This window comes from Balaenoptera borealis, assembly GCF_965194805.1.
Source record: "Balaenoptera borealis genome assembly, chromosome: 1".
NCBI classification, from domain to species: domain Eukaryota; kingdom Metazoa; phylum Chordata; class Mammalia; order Artiodactyla; family Balaenopteridae; genus Balaenoptera; species Balaenoptera borealis.
This window is the reverse complement of record NC_138860.1, coordinates 136,832,179-136,858,810: the sequence shown is the minus strand read 5'-3', so window position 1 is coordinate 136,858,810 and position 26,632 is coordinate 136,832,179. Positions and strand designations below refer to the sequence as shown.

Sequence of the window (26,632 nt, the reverse complement as noted above, 5' to 3'; positions counted from 1 at the left end):
GATTCAGATTTAATTCAATCTGATTCCAACATTTTTGTCTTTATCACATTATACAGAATATACTCTATAAATTATAGTTGAATTGACTATAATTTATTTTTTTTACTAACTCTACTAATATGATTTGCTTTGTTTTAGAAAAAGCTAATCCAGTTCCCACTCTCTGCTTCTTCATACAACTCCTGGAGTTTCTCCTCTCTTCTTTCATGCATTCTGATGCTCTCTGTTGCTTCCATCTATTGGTTCTGTCTCCTGCATTCTCACTCCTGGACATAAGGGTCATTTGCCCGGCGTGTACAGCGGGCCTGGTAGAGCATCAGTTGTTCGGGTTGGTAGGCTGCAAGGCTGGTAATGGCCTTCTAAACAAACAAGACTGCCCTCTCCTGCTGTCCATGCTTCATGTTGTACTTTCAGAGTGACTGTTTCCAAACCCAGATGAAAAGAGAGTAAAATTTGCAGCTCTTTTGACTCCTGATATTTGTAAGTGCAGATCCTCTTTACAGTCAGATAAGGTTGGTGGCACTGACATTGATGTCCCAGTTTAATAGGGATGCAGCTAGAATCAGTGACCTGCCCAAGGGCAGATGTTCACTAAGAAGCACAGTCACTAATGAAGCCCACAGCCTCCGAAGAAGTTCTAGATTCTTTACTGTAACAGCAAAGCATAATAACTAAAAGTATAGATCACTTGCTCTCTGAGTTTGACCTAGTTACTTACACTTCCAAAGTTTCCTCATCTCTAAGAAAAGGTTGTTAAAAATAGCATCTACTTGGTGAGGTGTTTGTGTGAATTAAAGGAGATAATGCGTATGGAGCATCACACAGAGTTAGGACACAATAAATAACAGCTATTACCATTTACTGAGACTATAGTGACAAACGCTACAAACACCCCTGAGGGAAGCACTGCTCTGACATAAATTCATATTACATTTAAAACAACTGAAAATAAGCCTTCTTCATGAGCTGGCTTTGATGTGAAAAAAGTTCTAAATTTCAACTTTGCAAAGTGGAAAATATTATACAGAAATGGAGTAAAGTGTACAGAACAGGGGGGCAGGGGGACCGGACAGGCTTGCTCTGGGCACACCGTGAGGACGCCCTTCCTCTCCACACAAAGGACTGGCAGTGGCATGGTACCAGGCGTCTCTGTGGAACCCGGGACTCGAACAACCATTTATTTATCAAGTAAACCTTGTACTCTTACTCAATTTCTGTACATGGGTATTTCGCTTCCTTTTCTCCCTCTTTTTTATTTGTATCTTTCCCTTTCTCTTCTAAAATCGCTCTCCCTTTTCCCTTTCTCCTTTAATATTTTTGCATATACAGCCCCTACTCCATACTCACATTCATATTTCAATTGACTACTCAGGAAATGCTTTCACAAATTAACAACCTTATCTTTTTCTTTTTTTATTGATTTTTTTTTTAGTTGATTTACAATGCTGTGTTCGTTTCAGGTGTACAGCACAGTGATTCAGTTTTACATATATATATATATATATATATGTATATATATGTACATATTCTTTTTCAGATTCTTTTCCCTTATAGGTTATTACAAAATATTGAGTATAGTTCCCTGTGCTATATAGTAGGATGACCTCTTCTCTTAAAGATGTCATACTAATTTTTCTTTAGCCTTAGGTTTTGTGTGTGTGTGTGTGTGTGTGTGTGTGTGTGTGTGTGTGTGTGTGTATACCCTTGCTTGGTAATGAGAGTCACAGAGAACTGCCTTTCAGAAAATTTCATCACATGATAGTGACTCTGTGTGCCTTTTTCCATTTCTCAGAACTCCCTAAGTGTGCAGGGCAATTGCTTTCCAGGACCCTGGAATTGCTATTTTGTCAGAACTTGACAAGGTAATGGCAGCAAATTGTCCTTCTTGGGGGACCACATATGCACCCTCGGATGCCTAACATAATTTTGTTCTGACTTCTATGTTCCATGAGCAGAGTAGGTAAGAGTTCAGGATCCAGAGTCAGGAAGTACTAGGTTTGCATCCCAATGCTGTTCTTACTGCTTACTAACTGGGTGACTGTGGGCAAGGCTACCGAATGATTTGTAACCTCAGTTTCCTCCTCTGGAAAACAGGGATAACAATGGTAGTTCCCTAATAGGGGTGTTATCAGGATTAAGAGGTAATACAGGAATAGTTCTTAGTATGCAATAAGAGGTACAAAGTTTTCGTTGTTGCTACTACTGTTTTTGTTAGCATTGGGAGACCTAGGATTGAATTTCAGCTTTACCACTTACTAGCAGAGTGAACTTGGGCTAGTGCAATAGAGATAATTATACTGAACTTGTTTATCCCCTCAATGTATAAAGAACAAAAAGCCATATTAGTGTTTGATATTTTATTTTATTGTAGGACAGACATAATAATTACTATTTCGACATTGAATTCTTTAAAAATTATCATTAATAATAATATAATAATTATAATACTTAACTATCAATATTATCTAACTTCATGTAGTGCTTTGTCTTTCATTTGTATTTAATATTATAGTCCCCTTTTATACTATAAGCTCCATGAAGGGAAGCGTACATCTCATACATTTCTGTGAATCCCTCAGCAACTAGCACAATGCCTACTTATTGCAAGAACTCACATTCGAATGAATCAACAGACAAATATGCATTCAACCAACTTTCATCTCCTATGAGTCCAAGCATTATATCAAGCAACTTGAATAGATATGATAGCCACCCATGTAATACACAAAAAATTAAACACACATGATAGAATTCATTGTTCTTATGATAAAAGAAATTTGGGGTTGGAAGGAGCCTGAAAATGTTGGTCTATCTCCTTGCTCAGTGAGGAGTACCATTTGTGGTATCTCCCTTCATTCTCTACCTCAATAACTATTCAAATTCAAAGAACCAACTTTAATTCAACAACCTTAGTAAAACTCACCCTGACAAAATAACAGCAACAAAAACAAGAAGAAGAAGGTGTTTTTTTCAAGTACATACCATGCTAAGGATATCCCATTTGATGTCTACCACAAACCTTTAACATAGATATTATTATCTATTGATATTTTATTTTAAAGGTGAGGAAACTGAGTGACAGACAGATTAAATAGCTTGCTCCTGGTCATAGCAGATTGTAAGTGGAGGCATTGGGATTCACACCCAAGTCTATGTGACACCAGAGCCTGAGCTTCTTTTTATTAAATCAAGGAGTAGAATTTCCTGTTCTACTCATTGGACAATTAATCTTGCAGTGAAAAACCTCATAGTGCTGTCACTTGAGCTATTGTCTTAAGCAATTGTTTGTATATGTTATTGTTACTGGGTTTCCTATATGCTTGTAACTTATTTCCTGAAAGTTTACATATTTGTGTTCCCACCAGTATCTTACACATAGTAGAGACCCAGTAAATATTTGGCAGATTCACTAAAACCGCCAGTGAAGGGATACAGTTTTCAAAGCAGCTTATTTCTGTGTGAGAAAATTGTTCCTACTGTTTAAAACTCCTTAAATTTCTATAAACAACTTAAAATTATAGAATCCTAACACACAGGGATGACGTGATCTATTGCCTTCATTTTATGGTTGAGAAAACCTAAAGATAATTCACTTGCCCAAGGTCACAAAGCTATTAACTTGCAGATCCATGGCCATGAACTCTGGTCCCTAGAGTCACTGTCTGGTAATATTATTTCAGATATTTGAAAATAGTTTTGAGGCCCCTCTTAGTCATCTTAGGCCATAACGTTTGAATTTCTCAGCATCTTAGACACTCTCCTGGTTTTAGCCCAGTTTTCCAATAATCATAGTAACAAAGACTCTCTAAGGTACTGCAGGGGAACAGAAGCATTCATTTATTACTAATAGCATTTTCACTGAGTATAATCTTTATGTAAAATAATCTGGGGGACTTCCCTGGTGGCGCGGTGGTTAAGAGTCTGCCTGCCAATGCAGGGGACACAGGTTCGATCCCTGGTCCGGGAAGATCCCACATGCCACGGAGCAACTAAGCCCGTGCACCACAACTACTAAGCCTGCACTCTAGAGCCCGCGAGCCACAACTACTGAGCCTGCGCTCTAGAGCCCGTGCTCCGCAACAAGAGAAGCCACTGCAACAAAGAAATAGCCCTGCTCACCGCAACTAGGGAAAGCCCGCATGCAACAATGAAGACCCAACACAGCCAAAAATAAATAAATAAAATAAATAAATTTATTTTTAAAAATAAAATAAAATAACCTGGCATTCTTAACAATCAAAAATTTATCTGCCTTATGGTTGGGTCATCCCACTTTGTGGTAATAAAACTATATCTTAAAAAAATAATTAAAAGGCAAAGACCAACTTTTACAAAGATGGATTTAGAATAATTTCTACCTAGAAATGACCCAACATTTGGAGAATTTTTGTAGAATAATATATACTCATGGAAATGATATGTAGACCAGATAGCAATAAGGAAACTTGTGTAATAAATGAAAAAAGTAAAATGGAAGATGGCATATTAATTGCAATGTATAGGTATGTGAAGAAATTAGAATTGTAAACTGTGGATCCTTTAAGGTAAAAGGGTTCTTTGTAAAATCTTGATGTTTTTTCCTTCTCTGGCATTATTGATTAAACCCACAATAAGGACTGTAGTGCCCAGAGGTGAACACAGCTAAGGTAACGCTATACCGTTGTTGGAAAGAGAGACAAGAGGTGAGGAAGGATAGATCTGGGCCGGACTGCATGCCTCAGTCCATTCTGACTGCTGTAACAAAATACCACTTGAGGCGTGGCTCGTAAACAACAAAAACCTATTTCTTGAGGACAAGGATTATGTTTAATTATCTCTGAATCCCCAGCACCTACCATAATGCCTGATACATAGCAGATAATAAGCCAATGTTTTTTGGTGATCAATTACTACATCCAAGATATTGAAAGACAAGGGAAGATAGAAAATGTAGACACTAGGATGAACTAGAATTATCAAGGAAAACTTTACTGAGGAGGGAAATCTCCAAAGGTAGATCTTTTCATAATCAGAGAAGAGTATGAAAGTTACTAAAGGTAAAAGATAAAAAGCATAACGCGTAGTCTGTGATGAGGTGGGGAAGAGTAAATGTGTTTTGTGTGATAAGAAGGAGAAGCAGTGAATGTGTGACATAATTAAATACTTTGTCCTTTTAAAACTTTACTCTTCAGTACCATGTCTAGAGATTGTTAATGAAGACAACAATCCTAAACTTCGCTCCTTTTGGAAACCTCAAGTTGTATCAAAAACATACAGGAAAATGTTTCATTTAGACAAGCAATATGGTATAAACAGTATGGGGAAAAACATGAGCCTTATAGGATGGCAAACCTAGGTTTGAATTTTAGTTTTGCCATTTAACTAACTGTGTCTTGGGCAAGTCACTTAGCTCTTTGAGCTTCAGTTTTCTTTCTGTAAAATGGGAATAATAAAGCCTATCCCACAGGGCTGATGTGGGGCTTGAATGTGGTAATTCCTGTAAGGTATCCAGTGTAGTGCCTGGTATGTAGTAGATGGTCAGTAAACTGTTATTTTTAATAATGTGAATTGATGCATTGATGTGTTTGTGCTAAGTCAAGGTGGACGTTTGGGTTGTGTATGTTTGGGGACATGTACACTTGAGCCTACTTGATCTGAGGGTAATTGGACTTTTTGAAATGGAAACACCCCAGAAAAGGACAATGTGTAACATGGTGCTCCATGGCTATTTGTCTCTTTAAAATGAAGAAATGCAAACAGTTTTGAGTGTATGGGCAATTGTATAAGGTGAAGGCTCAAATAGGAAGCTAATAATTTTCTTACTAACTCCCTGCTGTACAAACTGTCATGCAAATACTGCCTTATGCTTTATGTAAAACATTGAAACCCCCTATGACTTTATTCTTCTGCTTGGATTTTTTTCCATAGTAAAATACATCATTGAATTAATTTCGAGTGTGTTTGTCTGTAAACCAGCCAAATATTTCCTTTTAAATACTTGAGCTCTATATTGAATATACAGTTATGGCTCTTAGCACATTGCTTTTTTTTTCAGTAATTAGATTTCACCCTCTAATCCTTTAATGGGCTTTTAGTTCCACATATACTAAGATGGCTCCGATCCATATTAAATGAAGATTTTTCATTTCATGCAGGTTCTTCCAGGGGACCCAGCCCCCTAACCATGGGAGCCCAGGACACCCTCCCTGTTGCAGCAGCATTTACAGAAACGGTCAATGCCTACTTCAAAGGAGCAGATCCGAGCAAGTAAGCCTGGGGCTTGGTCCATTGTATTCTCCAAACTCTATCCAATTCAGTGGGGACACCCTACATATAATTATTTCATTCCATATCCTAAAACCAAAAAAAAAAAAAAAATCCAGTCAACAGTAACAGGTGGCATACCTAGAATTAATTTGATTAGGAATATTAATTCATTGCTTTTTAAAAAATATGACAAAAGGTCCAGTAATCTAATCTAATACAGAAACCTCTGATTCAGTTTTGGTTGCAGGTTACAGAAAACCCAACCAACTCCATCAGCAATGAGAAAATGTATTATCTCACAAAAGGAAATGTCTAGATCATGTCTCTATCGTCTTAGTCTTTCCTGGGTGGGAGTCACCCACATATAAACTGAAACAATGGTGCATTGGAATGAGAACCTGGAATAAAACCACCTCTCCATAACATGCAGATATGTAAGAGGACAAGTTATGTGTTACCCTTGTTAAGTAAGGAAAAACTAGCCAAAAAAATAATCACAGCAAAGTAAAAATTTTAGATAAAAATGTACCACTCTCTATTTACATGAGCCTGATTACACTTATATCAGTACATCTTGACAATGGACCTTACCTGAATGCACATGCTTCTCTATAAGGTGTCCCATGGATGGGGTTCAGGAAGTTTATGGATCCCCAGAAATTATATTTCATACCTAATGTGTGTGTGCACATGCACATTTGTCCATAGACACTCTACAGTGTTCATCAATTTCACAAAGGGGTTCAGATTAAAAAAAAAAAGTTAAGGGCGATTATTATTCTACACTGAAAACTAAACACCTAAGTCAAACTGGTTTTCAAGTGTGTCACTAATACAATTCCAGGTCTGAATCTGATGTATAAACAAAGGACAAACCTAGGTGAGGAAAGAATTGCTTTTTATTTTTTACTTGCAGGGACTAGAGCTTAGAAAACCTTGGTAGCCATGGAAATAAAGATGAGAGAAAAAATTAAATGTGCATATAGAACACTAGACTGTTTTATAAAATTTTTTGAAATAGTGATAAGTATAATTAGAACTTGGAACTCTATTTTAAGTGAAAATCTATATGACTAATTGTTAACCCTCTTTACACGTCAGAAACACTAGTTTTTTTTTTAAGTCTAAATCTAACAATATTATGTTGGAAAACTAATATAATTAGTAACTGCACTCTGTTCTAGCCACTGAGATCTATCAATCTTCCTAAATATCCTTTTAAACAGCATTTAGGTTTTATTCTGGGCCCAGAGTTTTGCAGAGAAACAAATACTGTGGACGCTGGTGTCTTAGTTCATTTGCTATAACAGACTAGGTGGCTTATAAATAACAGAAATTTATTTCTCAAAATTCTGGAGGCTGGAAAGTCCAAAACCAAGGCCCTGGCAGATTCGGTATCTGATGAGAGCCAGCTTCCAGGTTCATCGGAATCTTACATACTGGAAAGGGCTAAGGAACTTTGTGGGTCTCTTTTATAAAGGCACTAATCTCGTTCTTGAGCGTCCTATCCTCATAACCTAATCACGTCCCAAATATCATCACATCGGGGATTAGGTTTAAATATATAAATTTTGGGAGAACGCAAGCATTCAGGCTATCGCATTCTGGTTTCTCCCACGTCTCTTCTTTTTCATCTTCAGAGCAGAAAGATCATTTGCCACGGCCATGCATCAACAGCAACTAAAAGCTCCTCATACAGAGTATGCATTTGAACTGTTAGAGAAAAGTAAGCATCATTAGCTTAGGTTGTATACAGACTTTGTATACATACATACATGTTTCTTCTGTAGACTCTTCTTTGAGTAAAGAATTTGCATGACTTTCTGTCACACCAGTTCTAAAGACTACTTATTACTGACTGACCTAGACCTTAGAAAGCTCAGGCTACCCTGAATTGCAGGTAGAAGCACACCCTAAAAAAAAATGAGTAGTCTAAAATGTGGAGAGGTGTCTATAATGGAGTGAAAAACACTAGAGATCACACGAGAATGAATGCTTTTTTGTCTGCTTACTAATTGGCTTTCATTCATTCATTTATTCATTCATTTATTCAGAGAGATCCAATTGGTAGTAAGGGTACTCCCACTTCTGGTCCCCCCTAAAATCTATTTTCAATGTAACATGTCACTCCTCAGCTCAAAATCTTCCTAACTTGTTCAAAGTTAAAACCAAATGCTTCATAATGGTCTATAAGGTTTGTCCTTCACGACCCATCCCAGTTTCCACCTCTCTGATCTTGTCTCCGTCACCCTCGTCCTTAATCACTCCCCTCTAGCCACTCTGGCTTCATGGCTGTTTTTCTTTCATCAGCCCAACCCCATCTGCACCTCAGGGTCTTTGCATTTGTTGCTCCTTCCGCCTTAGTGAAATCTTCTCGCAACTATCTGAGTGACTTGCCCCCTCACTTCATGATTCTTCAGCAGATTTATCAGAGACCTTCTATGTAAAACAGCAATTCTCCTGCCCCCTCCGCTGTCAACACTTCCTTTCTCCCTACTTCACTTTCTCTTCCTTCGTAGTTAACATACTTCCTGTTTTCTAATTAATGAACATGCTAATTAACATGTTCCATGTTTTCAGTGTCCACTGTCTGTCCCTTCTCCCACTAGAGTGTAAGCTTCATGAGAGCTGGGACTTTAAGTATTTTGTTCATTGTTATATCCTCAGTACCTAAAACAGGACCTGGCATGGAGTACCCAGTGCATATTTGCTGAACAAGTTGAGTTGAATTACTCACCTAACATTTACGGAATATCTACTATGCGGCCGCCATTGTGCTAGACAGGGATATATTGGTGGTGAAGACAGCTGATATGGAAAATAAAACTTGTACATAACTATAATGCAAAGTCCACTATAGGAGAGGTGTAGAGATGGGGCAATGGGAGTTAAGAAGTCCTTAATAATAATCTTTTTTAAATCCCAAGAAGTGGTATAGCAGCCTACCAGTCCCTGTACAAGCTGGGTTCTTCTTCTTGTTTCAGTTTCCCCAGCACACTCTGACAAGTGTCTGCGGAGGTCTGTACCAGTGAGCCTGGTGTCCATGACTTTAGCATTCCAGTGATGTGGTACTTGAGCCAAGTTAATATTAATGCTTTTCCTATGCCTTCCAAATTAGCTGAGCCTTTGGTCTGTGAATGACTGCACATATTGAGTCTTTTTCCAATTATATTGCCATAAGTAGCTGTAGTGTATACTGTATATTGGTAGATGGGAGATTTAGTATATTTCATTGGCATTATGAGATCTGAAATTTATGAACAGATCATGAAGTGACATTCTTCTAAATTTAATTTCATCTCCAAGCAGTGAATCACTTTAATTGCTGTTCCTTTGTTATTCACTTTCAAAGAAACAACTCAAGTTCAAAAGTTCCATCATGGGGAGAGGTGGGGAGGAGGGTAAAGCCAAACACAGCGCCACATAGAGAAATGATGCAGAAAAAGCATATGGGTTTGTTTTGCCTGTGGTTCTCTCTCATCCTGTATCAAAGACTTCCCCATTTGTTTTCAGACCATACATTGGAAACAAAAATCTACTACTGGTATTCTGACATCTGAGTCTTTCTCAGTAGCTCAAAGGCAGAGAACTCCTTGACTTTGCTGCCACCTGTGGGAAACACATTTCCCGTTATTAGCTCCTATTTGAACACCTCTGGTGCTAGGAACTAATTCTATAATTCCCAAGAAAACCTTAGGCTTCTCAGTTATAGTCTATCCTTCCCTTATCACCATATTTCAATTAGTTATTCAAGTGTATGTCTCCCTGCTTAAACTAGAAGTTTGCTCAAGACCACGTTTGTCCTGTTTCTCACTGCCCATTCTAGTGCGTTACACAATGCCTGGTACATTGATTAGGCAGCGAATATATAATTGTTAAATGTATGAATTTATTTTTAAAACACTTTATTGAGTTCCTAGTCTGCCCTGGGTTCTGTGTTTTGCACCTTTGCTTTCCCAGAACCTAAGATACAGTACTTGCCTTCACAGTAGTAAATATGTGCAAGAAATTACAAAACAGTTTTTAAAAAAGTCTGTCCATTTGTCCAAGGAAACTAAAGAAAGGAAAAACTAAAGAGGGCTGAATGGAGAAGATATTAAGGAAGGCCTTGGAAAGGCCTGCCTTTGAACTGAGTCTTGAATATGAAAAGGAGTTTTTGCCTGGTACCCAAGTCAATAAAAGGGAAGATAAATAAAGGAAGGGAAGCAGCCTATGTGCAGAAGTGTGTATGCTTGAACAGAAAACCATGAGCTTAGTTATCAAAGCAGTAGAACTTACACTTTACAAGAGGGATGTATTTCTGATGACCTCACATAAATCAAATCCACACATTTCCTGACCAGAATTGGCCAGTGTTTCTGTTGACCAGCTAACATGATGCTGCCTGTGGTAACAGGGAGAACCCAGTTTACAAGACACTTGACCAGTTGACTTGGAAATCTTGCCATTCTAGACAGATGTTTCATTTGCAGGGATTCATATGGTTTTAAATTTACTTCATAAAGTACCTGTGTCAATATTTCCATATTGCGGTATTTCAGATTTCCATGATTTAAACTCACATGAAATGTAGCCACATCACACACTGATAGGAACAATCATTACTGTTGAACAAAGTCTTTCCTTTAGTGAGTGAGTATAGGTTGAAAATATTAATTTTTATATAGAAAATTTCAGATCGACTTAGACACTGGATGGATTAATAAATCACCAAAGGTCTGACTCTGACAATTGAGATGCAGTTCAGAAATGTAATGTAACTGAGGAGCCTGGGTGCTTCCTCTGTTGGCTTATACTGACTACTTCTCTCATAGCCCACCCGACACTGTAAGCCCTTTGAAGGCAGGGGCTCTTTTGCTCATTTTTTTTTTTGAATTTTATTTTATTTATTTTTTATACAGCAGGTTCTTATTAGTTATCTATTTTACACATATTAGTGTATATATGTCTTTTGCTCATTTTTTAATTGCCTCCCCACTCACAACAAAAACAAACAACCCCAACTTACATAGTTAGGCATTGATAAATGTTTATTGACTTAGTAAATTCCAACTCCTCCCCTTGCTGACTTTCTTTCAAAAGAGAAACTTTATCCTCCACCAAGACACCACTTAGAGCTCATTTTGAGCAACCTGGAAAAGAAACTGAGTAGATTCCTTTCCAATTAAAAAAACATTTGAGCAATCACTGCTAACAGTGTACTGAGTGATGGTAGGTGCTGAAGTCTAATTTAACAAGTGCTCTGACTAGTTAGTATTTTCTTCTAGAGTCATCAAATAAAATTTTTCTTGCCCACATGTTGAAAAACATTAAGAGTAGACTCAGCTTAAGGGGAAGTCCAGGCTTAGCACCAATTCATCACCAGTAAATCAATCAAGCCTTATGGATCTAAAAGACAGAGAAGGAAGACAGCAGAGTTGGCACCAAACTGGGAGATCAGCAATATTCTCCAGCAGAGATGGAAGGGCAAACTTCCAGAAACCAGAATTCTTATTCAGAGCAGTTCAGGGTTAGGGATGATATTATCTGAGTGGGAGGAGGCGGGGCACACGGCAACTTTAGGAAGCTCACCTACCCTCCACCTCTACCGCAAACCCAGCCTTACACATACAAGGCTATAGCAGTTCTTCACAGAAGCTGTTTTGAATGTGTGCCAAGGACCATCTCATCTGAGCCACTTGTGCCTCATCGATCACAGTTACACAGCATACAAGGTGACTATGGGGCAAATAGAGTTTCCTATATTCAAGTGTGAGCGAAGTTTTCATTTATTAACCTCAATTTCCCTAGAAAGTACACTCCTGCACTTAAAGTTGCAGAAATGGTACAAGGGTCAATTATCCAGATGTATAGGAAAGTTATAAAGAAGTTCACTCATTTTAAATATTTACCATTTCCCAAAGAAGAATCATCTTTTTGAGATTTCTGCTTCTGGTTAAGGTGGAATAACAGGGACCAATTTACCCTTCTACCTGAAAACACTGCAGAAACAGACAAAATATATGAAACAATGATTTGCAAGACACAGGACCTCAGGTGAAGGACAGTGACCCCTGAGAGGTGAGATGTGCCGTATGATTGCCCCAACTGACTTCCTGGAGAGTTTCCAGGCCATGGCATAGGGAAAGCCCAGCAGACTCACAGGCATTCGTGTCTGGGGGTTCGTGTCTGGGAGACAGGGAGGTGTCTCACCGAGGCACACTCCACTGCAAAACTGGCTGAGGAGGGTGCCCGAGGAAGCTAATGGCCCGTGGGTACCGCAGACCACCATGCACTGCAGGAGCTGGCTATGGAGAAGGTGTGCATATGTTAGGAGCCTGGAGCCAGGGACCCATCTGCATTCAAAGAGCTGGGCACTGGGACAGCCCAGCCACACGTACCTCAGGAACCAGAGGCTGTGGAAGCTGCCAGCGTCACTGGGCACTAGCAAAGCTACATGGGTTGCAGTACCCACACTCCTGGGTGCCACGTGCCTCCTGCACTGCAGGAGCCTAGCTCTAGAAAAGCCTTGAGTACTGCAGAGAACTGCCTAGCAAGAGCACTGGAACCAGGAAGGGAAAATTCTCTTCTTCCTGCAATGTCTTTCTAGTGCCCTCTACTGACAAAAAGTAAGATAGTGCCTGTTACGTTGGCAAAGAAAAAATATATTAATGGCCCAATACTGATTCTCTCAGAGCAGACAGTAAAGGGTGAATTGGAACTCCACTGATTTTATGTAGAAATTGACACAGTGATCCTAAGTTTCATGTGGAAATACAAAGAACTTAAAATAGCCAAAACAATTTTGAAAGAGAACAAAGTTGGTAGACTAATACTACTTGATCTCAGAATAACTTTAAAGCTGCAGCAATCAAGACAGTGTGGGATTGGTGTAAAGACGGACAAAATAGATCAATGGAACAGAATAGAGAATTTAGAAATAGGCCCACACATATATGGACAACTGAATTTCAACAAAATTACCAAGTGGATAAATTCAACAGATGGTGATAGAACAATTAGGTACCCATATCCGCACACTAAAGAATGAACTTGGACCCATACCTCACAGAAAACATACAGAAATTAACCAAAAATAGATCATAAAGCTAAATGTAAAACTAAAAATTAAAAATTTCTAGAATAAAACATAGGTGAAATGTTTGTGACCTTGGATTTAGCAAAGATTTCTCAGATAAGACTCCAAAAGAATAAAGTAATTAGCTACAACCCATAAAAGAATAAATTGATGAATTTAAAAGTTCTCCTCTTCAAATTACTCTTCAGAGAAAGAAAAAAAACAAACCACCAACTGGGGAAAAAAATTCTTTGCAAAGCATGCATTCGATAAATTACTTATATCCAGAATGTAACCAAAAAAAACCCAAATTAATAAGAGAACAGAAAACTCAATTTAAAAAACTGGCAAAAAATCTGAGCAGACACTTCACCTGAGTAAATAACCGATGACAAATAAGCACGTGAAAAGGTGCTAAGATCCTTAGCCATTAGGGAAATGCAGATTAAAACAACAATGAGATACTGTTACTCACCTATGAGAATGACAAACTAAAAAGACAGATCCTACCAAGTGTTGGTGAGGATGGGGAGGAACTGAAACTCTCGCACTCAGCTGTATTTTCCACTTCAGAAAACAGTTTGACAGTTTCTTAAAACGTTAAAGGTACACCTATCATGTGATCCAGTCATATATTTATCCAAGAGAAATAAGAGCATGTGCCCATACACAGGCTTGTACACACATATTCATCACAGCTTTATTTGTAATAGGCAAAAGATAGAAAGAATCCACATGTTCTTCAACAAGTGAATGAATTTTCAAAACGAACCTGTGGTATATCCATATTCCATCCAGCAATAAAAAGCCATGAACTATTGATTCACACACTACATGGATAAATCTGAAAATAATTATGCTGAGTGGAAAACATCAGACCAAAAAAAAAAAAAACAATCACACACCTTACAATTCTGTTTATATAAAATTTTAGAAAGTCCAAACTAATATGTAATGTCAGAAAATATATTAGTAATTACCAAGGGACAGAGAGGGAAAGGATGGAGAAGGGCAGGAGAGAGGAAAACAAAAACACAAGAGGAGACTCTTAAGGACGTTAGCTATCTTGATTATCTTGATTGTGTGATGGTTTCATAGATGTAGATTATGTCAAAAATGATGGAAATTTACACTATAAATAAGCACCAGTTATTATATATCGACTATACTTCAATAAAGCCCTTTTTTAAAAAGGATTATTATTCCTTCCAATTATGATCCAACTGTGTTAACTTATATATATGACTGATTTTATCATTTCAACCAGATAGACAAGTTAATGGAATAAAGATCTAATTAAGTGGGAAGCAGGAAGTTTACCCCATGTGTCCATAAAAGAACACACTCAAGGCATCAATCACATTACTCAGAGAACTAAAATAAGTCCCAGGGAATAGTGTAATAACATTGTGCAATTTAGTATCTTCAAATATGCTGCCATCAATTCAGCAGTCAAAGAGAGAGAGAATCACCAGAATAAATTATTGTTTGTGAGGTGAACATACAGACTTTTCTACAGAAAGAAAAAAGCTGCACTTTTTTTCTAACGGTGCAAAAACACCTTCAACAAAATAGCCACCTTTTTTGGAGAAGTGTTAAAATAAACCTTTGAGTCCTCAGGTCTTTAGAAATGAGTTAGTAGCTGAGAGTGAATTGTTAAGAGCTTACTTTTCCTCTCTTCTGCTGTGTCATATTGTTACAGAAATCTTTGCTTTTCACAACTGCTTTGATTCACAGCATGTTGACCTAGGTTTCCTCTCTTTCCTCTCACGTGTTGTGATATGCCAGATGTATCGTGAAGATTACTGGAGAAATGGTGTTGTCCTTTCCTGCCGGCATCACCAGACACTTTGCCAACAACCCATCGCCAGCTGCTTTGACTTTTCGGGTGACAAATTTCAGCAGGTTAGAACACGTCCTGCCAAATCCCCAACTTCTCTGCTGGTAAATATATTTTGCACAAATTTTTTAGAGATGTGTGTGGCTTAGCACCTTATTCTTAGATGAGAGATGTACTTTAGTGAGAGAGATACACTGTACTGAAATTACCGCTACTCAGATATGTTTATAGGTTCAATACCAGAACTTTTACCAGCTGTAAAAATTGTTGGTGGGTGATTGTGTGTGTGTGCATATATGTATTTTAATGGCCAACTATCTCAAGTGGCTAAAGAGACATTTAGAGTAATGAAATCTGCATTAGTGACAATTTAGTCATTTCTGTTTTGCTCATCACTGGTAGACAATGCATGAGGATGGTGGAAAATGAGCCCAATAAAAGGAATAAAATCCATTTGTTGTATTAGCATCTTCTAAAATCAAATGATATCTGAACTGTGAGCTACTCTTCATATAAGCTTGAAAATCTCTTTGTTAAACATGTAATTTCATTGTACTGTAATAATGATTGTTTTGATGGAACTTTACATGTATGGCATCAAAGAAGCTTATGTGAATTTGTTTACATAAATACACTTCTTCACATTTCCGATTAAATCTGAATTTGATGTCTTTATCATATATATATATGCACATGCACGTTCACACAACACACACATATATACATGCTACTAAAAAATGATCCACTCTACAAGTTAATTATTGACAATGGATGAGACAAAAAAAGTCATTCTTGACAGTTTTGTCCATCAATAAGTCCTGATATTCCATCCAAAATTCTCTCTCTAAAATGGCCACTTTTTCCCTGTTATTATCACTTCTTCTATCCAAATGATGACTATCATTTCCCTGGACCACAGCAACTGCTTTCCTCCTTCCCTCCCTGCATCCAGTCTTGCCCCACTCCTACACACAATAACCAGATGACCTTTTTTGAGGTAAATCAGGTTGTCCTCGCTCGTAGTCCTCTGATGGCTTCCCGTTGCATCTGTACCAGAATCCAAACTTGTTACCATTGCCTTCAAGGCCCTGAGTCATCCACTCTTGCCTGTCTGTCTGTCCTCATCTCCCACCATCCTCCTCAGAATCCTTGTAGCTCCAGCCAGACCTGCCAGTCTTGGGAACTGCTGAGTCCTTTCCCACATCAAGACTTTGTATGCTTGTTTCCTCTGCCTCCAACAGGATTTCCACCCTTCTTCACCGGACTCATACTCATCCTTCAGATCTCAGCTCCACTCAGCCTTCCCTGACCTCCCCACTCTCCTCCCCACTCCCACACTAAATCACATCGCCTTGTTATTCTCTCTCAATCTTCCCTATTCTTCCCTTTGTCACACTTACTAAAACTAATAATTACATATCTATTTGTTTTCTTCATCCATCCATCTCCCCCGCTAGACTGTAAAATCCATGAGGGAACAGAACACATCTATTGGTTCACCACCGTATCCTCAGTACCTTCCACTATGCCTAATAAGGACTTGAGTAGTCTTTGTTGAATGAATGAACAATTCAACTATAATTTAGAGAATTTTGTCAAGCTGGATATTTATGTAGAAATAACTAGAGGTTATTTGGAATCTGAGGACCAATACAGTCACTCTCTTTCTCTTGCCTGAATGAGACTTTTTAGCTTCCCTGATGAAAAAACAGTCACAGGTGTTTCAGGTGATGACCAAGATCACCTCCTTCTCTTTGGTCCTTGCGATGGTTTAATTGGCAAACTTGATTCCAGGCTTACAAATACAAAAGAAATGCTCACCCTTTAAATGAAAAATAAATGTGAAATGATCAAGATTGGAAATTGGCAACTTCTTATTTCAGTTTCCCTCTGTGTTTTTGATGTGCACAGCGAGCCACACAGCGAGTTAATTTTATTTTTCTAGGTTCGTCCATCTGAAATTAGGAATTACGTGCCACCATCTCACCAGTTTGTCTGTAAATATCACTGATGTGATAGTTATAGCTTTTGTTGCACTTTTAGGCCGTTATGTTGCCAAGTTCTTAGGCATATGTGTCAGAGTTTTATACTTATATTAATACATCAGTCTTATGAATTGAACTAAATATCAGTCTGAGAATGTTTCGTGTGACAAAACATTATATGGACCCTTAAGTTTTTTAAACAAAACAAAAACAAAAAAATTCTTATTAATTTGGACTTTATTAACTCTAAGTATTTGATGATTGTGTCAGGGCTGTGACTGGTGACCCATCAGTCCTAGAGACTGTTTGGTTTTGGTATGTAGCGCCACTCCACCACCCCTGCTGCCACACCTACTTTTCAAAAGGCCATGGAACCAAGCATTATTCTCAAATGCTGTTCAAGCCTTTCTTCATCTGTTATCTTACACCCAGCCAATCTTCTCAGTTATCCTTACTGAAAGACTTATTTAGGTTAGCAGCTTGGCCCCTGGAGACATTTGGGTTTGCAATCCCTGTGACAGGGACCAAATTGAAATTTACTTCTAATTTTCCCTTATGAAAGGGATTGGCTTACAAAGGATGTTCAGGAACAATCACTAAACCAATTGAGTCTGAAGAATTCTCAAGGCTTTATGAGTATTCAAGAATTGCATCTCTGTGCAAGCTTTTGATTGACAAACTTTTCTTGACTATTTGTTAAAGCAAGTTCTCCGAGGAATTATCATAGATATATGCCTTAGCTTATTTTGTTATTAAACATGTAATTGGGATTTTCTCAGTTATTTGGATTTACTTAGCACAAATTAATAAAATGTTGCTGAATATTAATTCCACACCTCTTTTGGTATAGTGGGAAAGTATGACCTGCAGTAAAACTGACTTGGGCTGGAATCTTGACTCTGTTACTTATTAGCTGTTCAACCTTAAGTAAATTACTTAATTTACTTAATTTACTTAAGTAATACTGAACCTCTATTGTTCTTAGCTCCAGCCTCCTTGTGTAGCTACCACTCTGGAAGCTCTGGGTAACTTGGATGTTTTAGATAATAACAGTTTAGACAGCACTTATCAGCATCCTTAGCTTAGCTGGGCTAGGGGCAAGGACGAGGGGCCAGGAGTCTTTTCCATTCACTTCCTCCTGTCCAGAGGCACAGGATTTTCTCTGTCCTCAACAGCCTATAGCAGGCACAACAGAACCACAGGGGTCTTGCTGAGACTTGGTGCCCACGACCACTCGCTCCTAACTGACCAGAAGCAGTTTCAAGGCCCTGATTTTTTTTTGACTCAGCTCTTGATAGGTTTGGCTTCTGGAGGCTGAACCATAGGAACTTACTTTCGACTGGCCTTTATCACTGTATCACACCCTTCTGTCTCCGTGACCTCTAATTTTCTCTTTTTATAACATATGCTTATCTTTAAAAAGGAAGATAATTCTTCTTTTGCAGGGTAGATTTTAATGAAATAGTTTATAATGTATCTAACAGAGTGCCTAGCACATAATAGAGGCTCAAAAAATTCTAACTACTATTATTGTATTACATAGGATATTCTGAAAGTGAAATGTCAGTAAGTTACTGAGCCACTTGGGCCCCAGTTTCTTCATCATGTGGGAAGTAAGCAGGTGCTTTTCACACTCTAGCCTGATTCTTTTTGCCATTGAGACAAACATTTTCAAAAGACATGGGAGGAGTGGCCTGTGGACAGGCCGCAGAGTAACACTGACGACCCTCATAGGAATACGAAAATCCTTAATTCACCAAGACTGCACTCTCTAGTGTAACTACCATGGTTATTATCATTTAAATTCCAGGATCATCTTATAAGTGAGGTGACTTTTTATGATTTAGATGCTCTTAGATAAACTGTTGTGAATGCTAAAAAAGGAGCATGATAATTTTAGTATCACTCTTTTTCCTCAGTTGGAGATAAAGACCATGTTTACAGATATTTGTTTACACATTTGTTTACAAATGTTTGCTTACAAACATTTAAGTATTTTATATTTAAATATTTAAATATAAGTAATTTCTGAGAACCTACTGTTCAAGTAAATTCAAAAGAAAATCAATGTACTCGGCTCCTTGATTGCATTAACCGACTAATTCATAGGAAATGGTGGTGATTTAGAAAGGGCTATTAAATAGGGGTTAATAAATAATTCAGTGTTTAAAGCAACCAGTTATCATCATGATTGATTAATATTACTGGGTAATATTACTGGGTATAAATCACTGAGATTTATAGCAATACAATAATGCCTCCCAATGGGTATTAATCTATTAACATAATACCATTTAGGACTGCAATTATACTAAAACTATACTATTAATAATATAATCTCTACAAATTGTCAAAGATGGAGATAGAAATCAGATGACAATTTGCTAAGATGCTTTTTTATGTGGTTTATGTTTGTTACAAAATGCTACTCAATCATTTTTTCTTCCCAATTGAATAGTGATAATACCCAAAATGATGCCAATGCCAAGGAATTCTGGGTAAACATGCCAAATTTGATGATTCATCTAAAGAAAGTGTCGGAACAAAAACCCCAGGCTACGTATTATAACGTGGATATGCTCAAATATCAGGTAAGCCTATTTATATGGTCAAGGTGTCTCTTTCACATTACAAATGTATATTCTAACATACCTAACATTAAATAAAAGTAGACAAAGTAACATTTCTTTCAATATTATTTAAAAGTTACAATTTATAAGAAAATAGAAACCTTAAAAGACTATTTGGAGGCTATATAGTGTCAAGAATATTCATACATATTCTTATTAGTTGAAACCTGCAAGTAAAAAATTTCATTCAAATTTAGGGAAACACGCCAAAAAATGAATTTTCAGAAAATTACATCAATTAAGATTACAAATATTGACAAAATAGTTCACTGTAATTTTGTTAAGAATATTACCTACTAAAATCTCTTACTTTAAATGATTAAATGTAAATAATTTGGTGTTTTTTCATAATGTGATAGTCTATGAAATAAATTCTGATGAAACTTATGTTAAGAAATAATTTAATGAGAATATTTGGTACAACACATTACAGGATATGAGAACTTTCTTTCTGTGTTTAGGATTTCCCTTTACCCCAAAATATTACTGATTTAATAAATAAGCCTGTTTCAGACCAGGATTCTATAGAGCTTGAGTATCCCACTGATTCCTAGCCACTTGATCTCTTTTGAAAGTTGTACTTTAATAGAAATCAGTGCATCTCAAACATGAGTGTACTTTACAATCACCAGGGAGGTTATAAACAAATGCTGATTCTGAACTGGTGCTAATTATAGACAGACACAGATATAAATATAGATAGATGTCTATATAAAACTCTATTTATAGATAAATAAAGATGGAGATGGGGAGGGGGGAGGGGAGAGGGATAAAGATAGAGACAGAGACAGAGACAGAGATATCTACTGGGCCCTGACACTCCCAGAGATTTTTATTTAATTGGTTCAGGATGTGACGTAGGTGTATATATTTTTACAAGTCCTCCGAATGATTATAATGCACCCTGTGGATTGAAAACCACATGTTGTAAGGGAACCACTGAACGTGAAGTATCTATGTAATTGTACATTTCACAAAAATACAAAGGAATATAATGTTTTTCTAGTAAGAATAATATCATCGAAGCTTTGGACATTATAACAAAGCCTAGAAAGTAGACAGAATTCACCTATTGCAATATGAGCTTGGTTTAAAGTATGATAATGAAGGCAAGAGACTGAATTCTGGAATTAAGTCAGCTTCCTACTGTCCACTGACCTTGGGCACTTAATGTCCCTGAGCCTCAGTTTCCTCATCTGCAAATTAGGAAAAAATGATTCCTACCTAGGTATTTTATAGGCTGTGAGGAGCTAACACCCTAACACATTTCAAAGTACTTTGTGAAATGTAAGTAGCCCTAGGCCTGCCATTTTGTTTTAAAGGTGCTCTGAGGAATCCCTTTTGTTGTGGTTTAGTTGGTTTGTGTTGTGTTGTTGTTACTGTTTTTCAACAATGCAAGGGATTGGTTGGGAGGCATAATTAGCATTTTGTGGGATCAAATCACATCATGTTTACTTTCTGGCCACCAGTAGCACCCTCCCAGTAACTGGGACAGTCACATATCCATAAAGCACCTCCCCAGGTAGAGGAACTACTAAGAAGTTGAGAACTCCTGCCGAGGACAGAGTAGAGAAATGGGTGGGGAGAGTGAGTCTGCTCTGCTTTTGAGCTATCTTAAATAACAGACTTCTAAATAAAAGTGCATTTGCAGAGGATTGGGCTGCTAAAAATATTTAAAGTTTAAAAACTTCATTATAAGGCTTATCATAGAGATTATTATAAAGTTTTAAAGCTTTTATGATAATGGTCATCAAACTAAAATTATGTCATCAAAAGCCATGTCTGTCATTTTATAAAAGAATCCATGTCTAGGTTTGTTTCTGCAGCAACCATGCCTGACTTTTAAGCGCAGCCTGCCTTCAGGACCCTTCCACGTGGTGTCCATATGTGCAGGCATTACTAGGCCAATAAAGAGCTGTTTATATTCTTTAAAATCAGCAAAACTCATACTCCATGAATGTAACTGCAAGGGCACAGACACCACCCACACGGCCCCTGCAGTGCGCATGTACTTGTAAAAGATACATAGAAATAATAACCTTGCAAGTTTTTCACTGTGGGCCCAGGATTCTAGTTGATATTATTGTCTTATAACTTTTTGTTGTTTCTTCAAACCTGGATTTTCCTTAGTGAAATTCACAGTTGTTTCTAACTAGAATTGACAGTAGACAGTAGAATGTGGTACTGCCAGTTAGGAGACCTGGGTTCAGGTCCTTACTTTGGCAAATCCCAAAGGAGTATTAATAACTTGCTTTGTCTAACTCGCTGGTTTGTGAAGAGCAAATATGATAAGAATATTAATAGGTAACATGTATTAAAATGTTAACTCCTTACTGTATATGAGGCACTAGGCTGAGTGTTTCATATAAAACATCTTCTTCAATCTTCCTAACATCTCTAGGCATAAATATTATTATCATTTCTGGGACTTCCCTGGCAGTCCAGTGGTTAAAAGTCCGCCCTGCCAGTGCAGGGGACGTGAGTATGGTAAGGGAACTAAGATCCCGTATGCCACACGGTACAGCCAAAAACTTTTTAAAAATTAAAAAAAATATATTATCATTCCCATTTGGCAGATGAGGAAATAACTGAGGCACAGAGAAGTTTTTAGTGACTGGTCAAAGATCACTTAGCTTGGAAGTGACAATCAGAACTCACACCCAGATATATCTGAAAAAACCAAAAACACTAATTTGAAAAGATACATGTTCACAGGAGCATTATTTACAATTTGCCAAGATATGGAAGCAACCTAAGTGTCCATCAATAGATGAATGGTTAAAGAAGATGTGGGGTATATGTATACAATAGAATACTACTCAGCCATAAAAAAGAATGAAATTTTGCCATTTGCAACAACATGGATGGACTTGGAGGGCATTATGCTGAGTGAAATAAGTGAGACAGAGAAGGACAAATACTGTATGATACCACTTATATGTGGAATCAAAAAATTCAACAAACTAGTGAATATAACAAAAAAGAAGCAGACTCACAGATATAGAGAACAAACTAGTGGTTACTAGTGGGGAGAGGGAAAGGGGAAGGGGCAATAGTAAGGGATTAAGAGGTACAAACTATTAGGTATAAAATAAGGTACAAGGATATATTGTACAACATGGGGAATATAGCCAATACTTTATAATAACTATAAATGGAGGATAACCTTTAAAAATTATGAATCACTATATTGTGCACCTGTAACTTATATAATATTGTATAGCAACTCTATTTCAATTAAAAGAAAGAAAGAAAGGGAAAGAAAGAAAGAAAGAAAGAAAGGAAAAAAGACCTCACACCCAGGATTGTCGGCCTTCTTGGCCTCAGCTCCTAACCAGTGTGCTACCAGCTCCCTATCTGACATAAAGTGCATTGTAAACTCTAAGGTGCTATAGAAACTTCAATAATTGATTTTATGTTTTTAATCTGTAACAGTTCACCTGAAGCACCCAGCTCTCACTCATATGACACCCTTCATGGTGATTTTTTTACTGAGTGCTCATTTGTGAGCAGCACGAACAACATTATGACTTTTTGATATCTAAGAATATTCCAGTGGGAGATAATAATAGCTTCTGGGTTTCTTTCAGATTAATAGTCAAGCCTTAAATGTTCTCTTTCCTGTCTTTGCCAAGGTGTCAGCCCAGGGCATTCAGTCCACGCCTCTGAACCTGGCAGTGAACTGGCGATGTGAGCCGGCAAGCACCGACCTGCGCATAGATTACAAATACAATACGGATGCAATGACAACGGCCGTGGCCCTCAACAATGTGCAGTTCCTGGTCCCCATAGATGGAGGGGTAACCAAGCTCCAGGCTGTGCTCCCACCAGCAGTCTGGTAAGGAGCCATCAGTCCCCTTCCTCTTCACCAAAGGGCTCCTGGGCAAAGGGATCACAGACTTTTTAGCATTTGTGTTTCCTACAGGAAGAGATCACAGCAGGCCTGGGTGTCAGGGTTCAGGGCAGAAAACAGAAGCTGCTATAGCTAATTTCAAGCAGAAAATGATTTAACACAGGGATTTAGATGTTCACACAAAAAAAGAGGAACAAGCTTTAGACTGGATCTCCAAGAATATTTCCCAGAAGATTGCAGAACTGGCCCACCAGGGGAGCTGCTACCTCTGCTACAACCAGGAAGGAGAGAAATTAGAAGGCTGTCAGTGGAGCCATTGAATTCAAGAACCCACCACCCTCATGAGAATCCAAGGATAAGAAAGCTCCTACTGGCACAGCCTACGCTGCTTCTCAACAACTACAAAACTGAGACTGGACTGGAGCACTGTTTAACAAGATCCCCACATCAGTTAGGCTGCTGACCAGCAGAAAACAGCCCCAAATCATCAGGAAAATGGCCTCTGCCTCCCTTCTGTCCTCCAGATCTCAAGTAGTACCTATAACTGATGGACCCTAATCTGCATCTAAGACCCTAATTACAAGGGAGTCTTGAGTTTCATTTTGCAGCCTCTGGACTATTAAAAGGCACACTAGAGAAGGTATGGGAACAGAAACAGAATAGACACTGAGTACCACTAGCAGCTGTTAAAAAAAGCCTTTTCTCCTAAGGAAAAATACTCCAGTTTTTCCATATGATTGTTAGAAGCAAAAAGTAGAACATTAAAAAAGAAAAAAAAAAAGAATGTCAGCCATGTGACAGCTCCAATTTAAATTATCTGAATTAATTGATCAACTAACACTTCCCATCTATTTATTCAGTAGATGTGTTTAAAAAAAAATTTAACTGCATTGTCCTCTAAATGTTTATCTCTCTGACAGTGTTGTGACTAGCTACAATAAGGAAAGAGAAAGGAGAGTATTTATGTATGCATGAATGGATAGATGGATGGATGGATAGATAGATGGAAGGAGGGAGTGAAGGAGGAAGGGATAGATAGATAGATGATAGATAGATAGATAGATAGATAGATAGATAGATAGATAGATAGATAGATGGAAGGAGGGAGGGAAAGAGGAAGGAATGGATAGATAGATGATAGATAGATATAGATAGATAATGCTTTAATTGTAGCTAAAATTTTTAAGATCATTTTTATTAATTAACACTATCTGGAAAAATATGACATCCATTAAACAAAAACCCTTGCATATGAAAAAGTCTTCTACCTACTTTATTTTTAGGAATGCTGAACAGCACAGAATATTGTGGAAGATTCCTGATATTTCTCAGAAGTCAGAAAATGGAGGTAATGTAATCACAGGCTTATTTTATTTAATATATAAAGCTGAAATAACTTTCAGATATTAGAAAACTATTAACCAAAATACATTTAGCACAAAAAGTAAGCAAAATATTTCAGTTCACTTTGGTATATACTTATTTTAACCAATAAAAGAAAATAGTTCTTCAATGAATCCTCTGCTACCTCTTTTCTGCCCAAGACCCCACATCAAACAGACCATACTTTAAGCAGAGAAGAGCTTTTAATGAGGCATATTTCCATTCTGTATCAGATCTCACACTCCCTGATAGTTAGATATTTTTCACTTTCCTCTGATATTAATCATAAGCTGGAAAATACATTGCCTTCCAAGCAGCATGCTTCCAAATTTTGAAGTACCATTTGGCTGAATTACATTTTTATCAGTGTGCAAAAAAGTCATGAATAATATTTAATGATAAATTTTATTCTATTTATACTGAAACATATACTATTTTCTAGTAAGTTCGATTTTGCACATTAACTTTGAATACAATTTCCAAAGTTATATCCAGAATGTTGCGTTGACTGTTATCTTGTAATAATACTCTTTTTGTAGGAGTGGGCTCTTTATTGGCAAGATTTCAGTTATCTGAAGGCCCAAGCAAACCTTCCCCATTGGTTGTGCAGTTTACAAGTGAAGGGAGCACCCTTTCTGGCTGTGACATTGAACTTGTTGGAGCAGGGTATAGATTTTCACTCATCAAGAAAAGGTTTGCTGCAGGTAAGTGGGTATCTTGTGAGTTTCATTTGCAAACAATAATGTTGCCTTAGCTACTCTTCCTTAAGAAGGAATAGGTTGTGATTTTCTGATCATCTTCCTCCTCTTCTTCCCCACTCCCAACCCCCATTTCCCATCACAATCAGAAAGCAAACCAATTGTTGAATGAAGTAAAAATAGGACAATGAAACTGGGAATCAGAAATCAGGAAGGTCCTGGATACTTATCAGGGCTCTGGCTATTTCTTATATGGGACTGACCTGTCATTCCCATTATGTAGGTGTGTACACTGAGATTAATGGGGGTAAATCCTACTTTTGTTACATTGACAAGCAAGATAAATGCTAATTTTGAATTTATCTCTTACCTGAAAACTTTTTTTCTTCAGCAGGTCTTCATAGATTTTAGACTTGTCTAGGCTTAGCTGAGATCTAAGAGGATCCATCTTCACTTTAATAGCACCTTAAAAAGTCTAGACCAGAGATCAGAACTGGTTGCCTAGAGCTGAAATGTGATCATGAGACAGGTTTTTGGCACACATGAGAGTTTATTGGTGGGGATTCCCCAATATTAAGGTGATTATCTTTTTCAATGATTTGTTGGAATAAATCCTGGTTTTTATGTCTGCCGTATTGATGTAATTATTAACTACATCCCTTTTGTTCTCAAAAATGGCCCAGGGTGGAAAGTAATTATATGGTTACTCTTTCTATAAGAAGTTGGATTCTCACGTCCAGGAACAAATCTTCCAAGCTATTCTGGGCAAAACCCAAACCTCTGCAAAGCATTCCTATATGGAAATGTGAAAAGGCAACTAGCTGGTCTGGAAAGTTGAAAACTTAATAAACTTTATGTATTTTATGTTAGTATTGTACCCTTCAATTACATAGTATTTGGCATCTAGGAGCAGGTCAGGAAGAATAGAAATGTTACCCAC

General features: G+C 37.6%; 1 protein-coding gene across 22 annotated transcripts in view; it reads left to right on the top strand.

The window, feature by feature from the left end:
* SGIP1 (SH3GL interacting endocytic adaptor 1) overlaps window positions 1–26,632 on the top strand; it is a 215,576-nt gene that overhangs the window by 187,596 nt on the left and 1,348 nt on the right. For 21 of the 22 annotated variants that reach the window (XM_082356841.1, XM_082356843.1, XM_082356844.1 and 18 more), the window contains 6 exons: window positions 6,135–6,246; window positions 15,092–15,247; window positions 19,587–19,719; window positions 23,394–23,596; window positions 24,895–24,959; window positions 25,534–25,698. In XM_082356841.1, the coding sequence (XP_082212967.1) occupies window positions 6,135–6,246; window positions 15,092–15,247; window positions 19,587–19,719; window positions 23,394–23,596; window positions 24,895–24,959; window positions 25,534–25,698 (834 nt within the window). The remainder of the gene's footprint in view (window positions 1–6,134; window positions 6,247–15,091; window positions 15,248–19,586; window positions 19,720–23,393; window positions 23,597–24,894; window positions 24,960–25,533; window positions 25,699–26,632) is intronic. The other variant, XM_082356849.1, reaches the window with a different exon arrangement.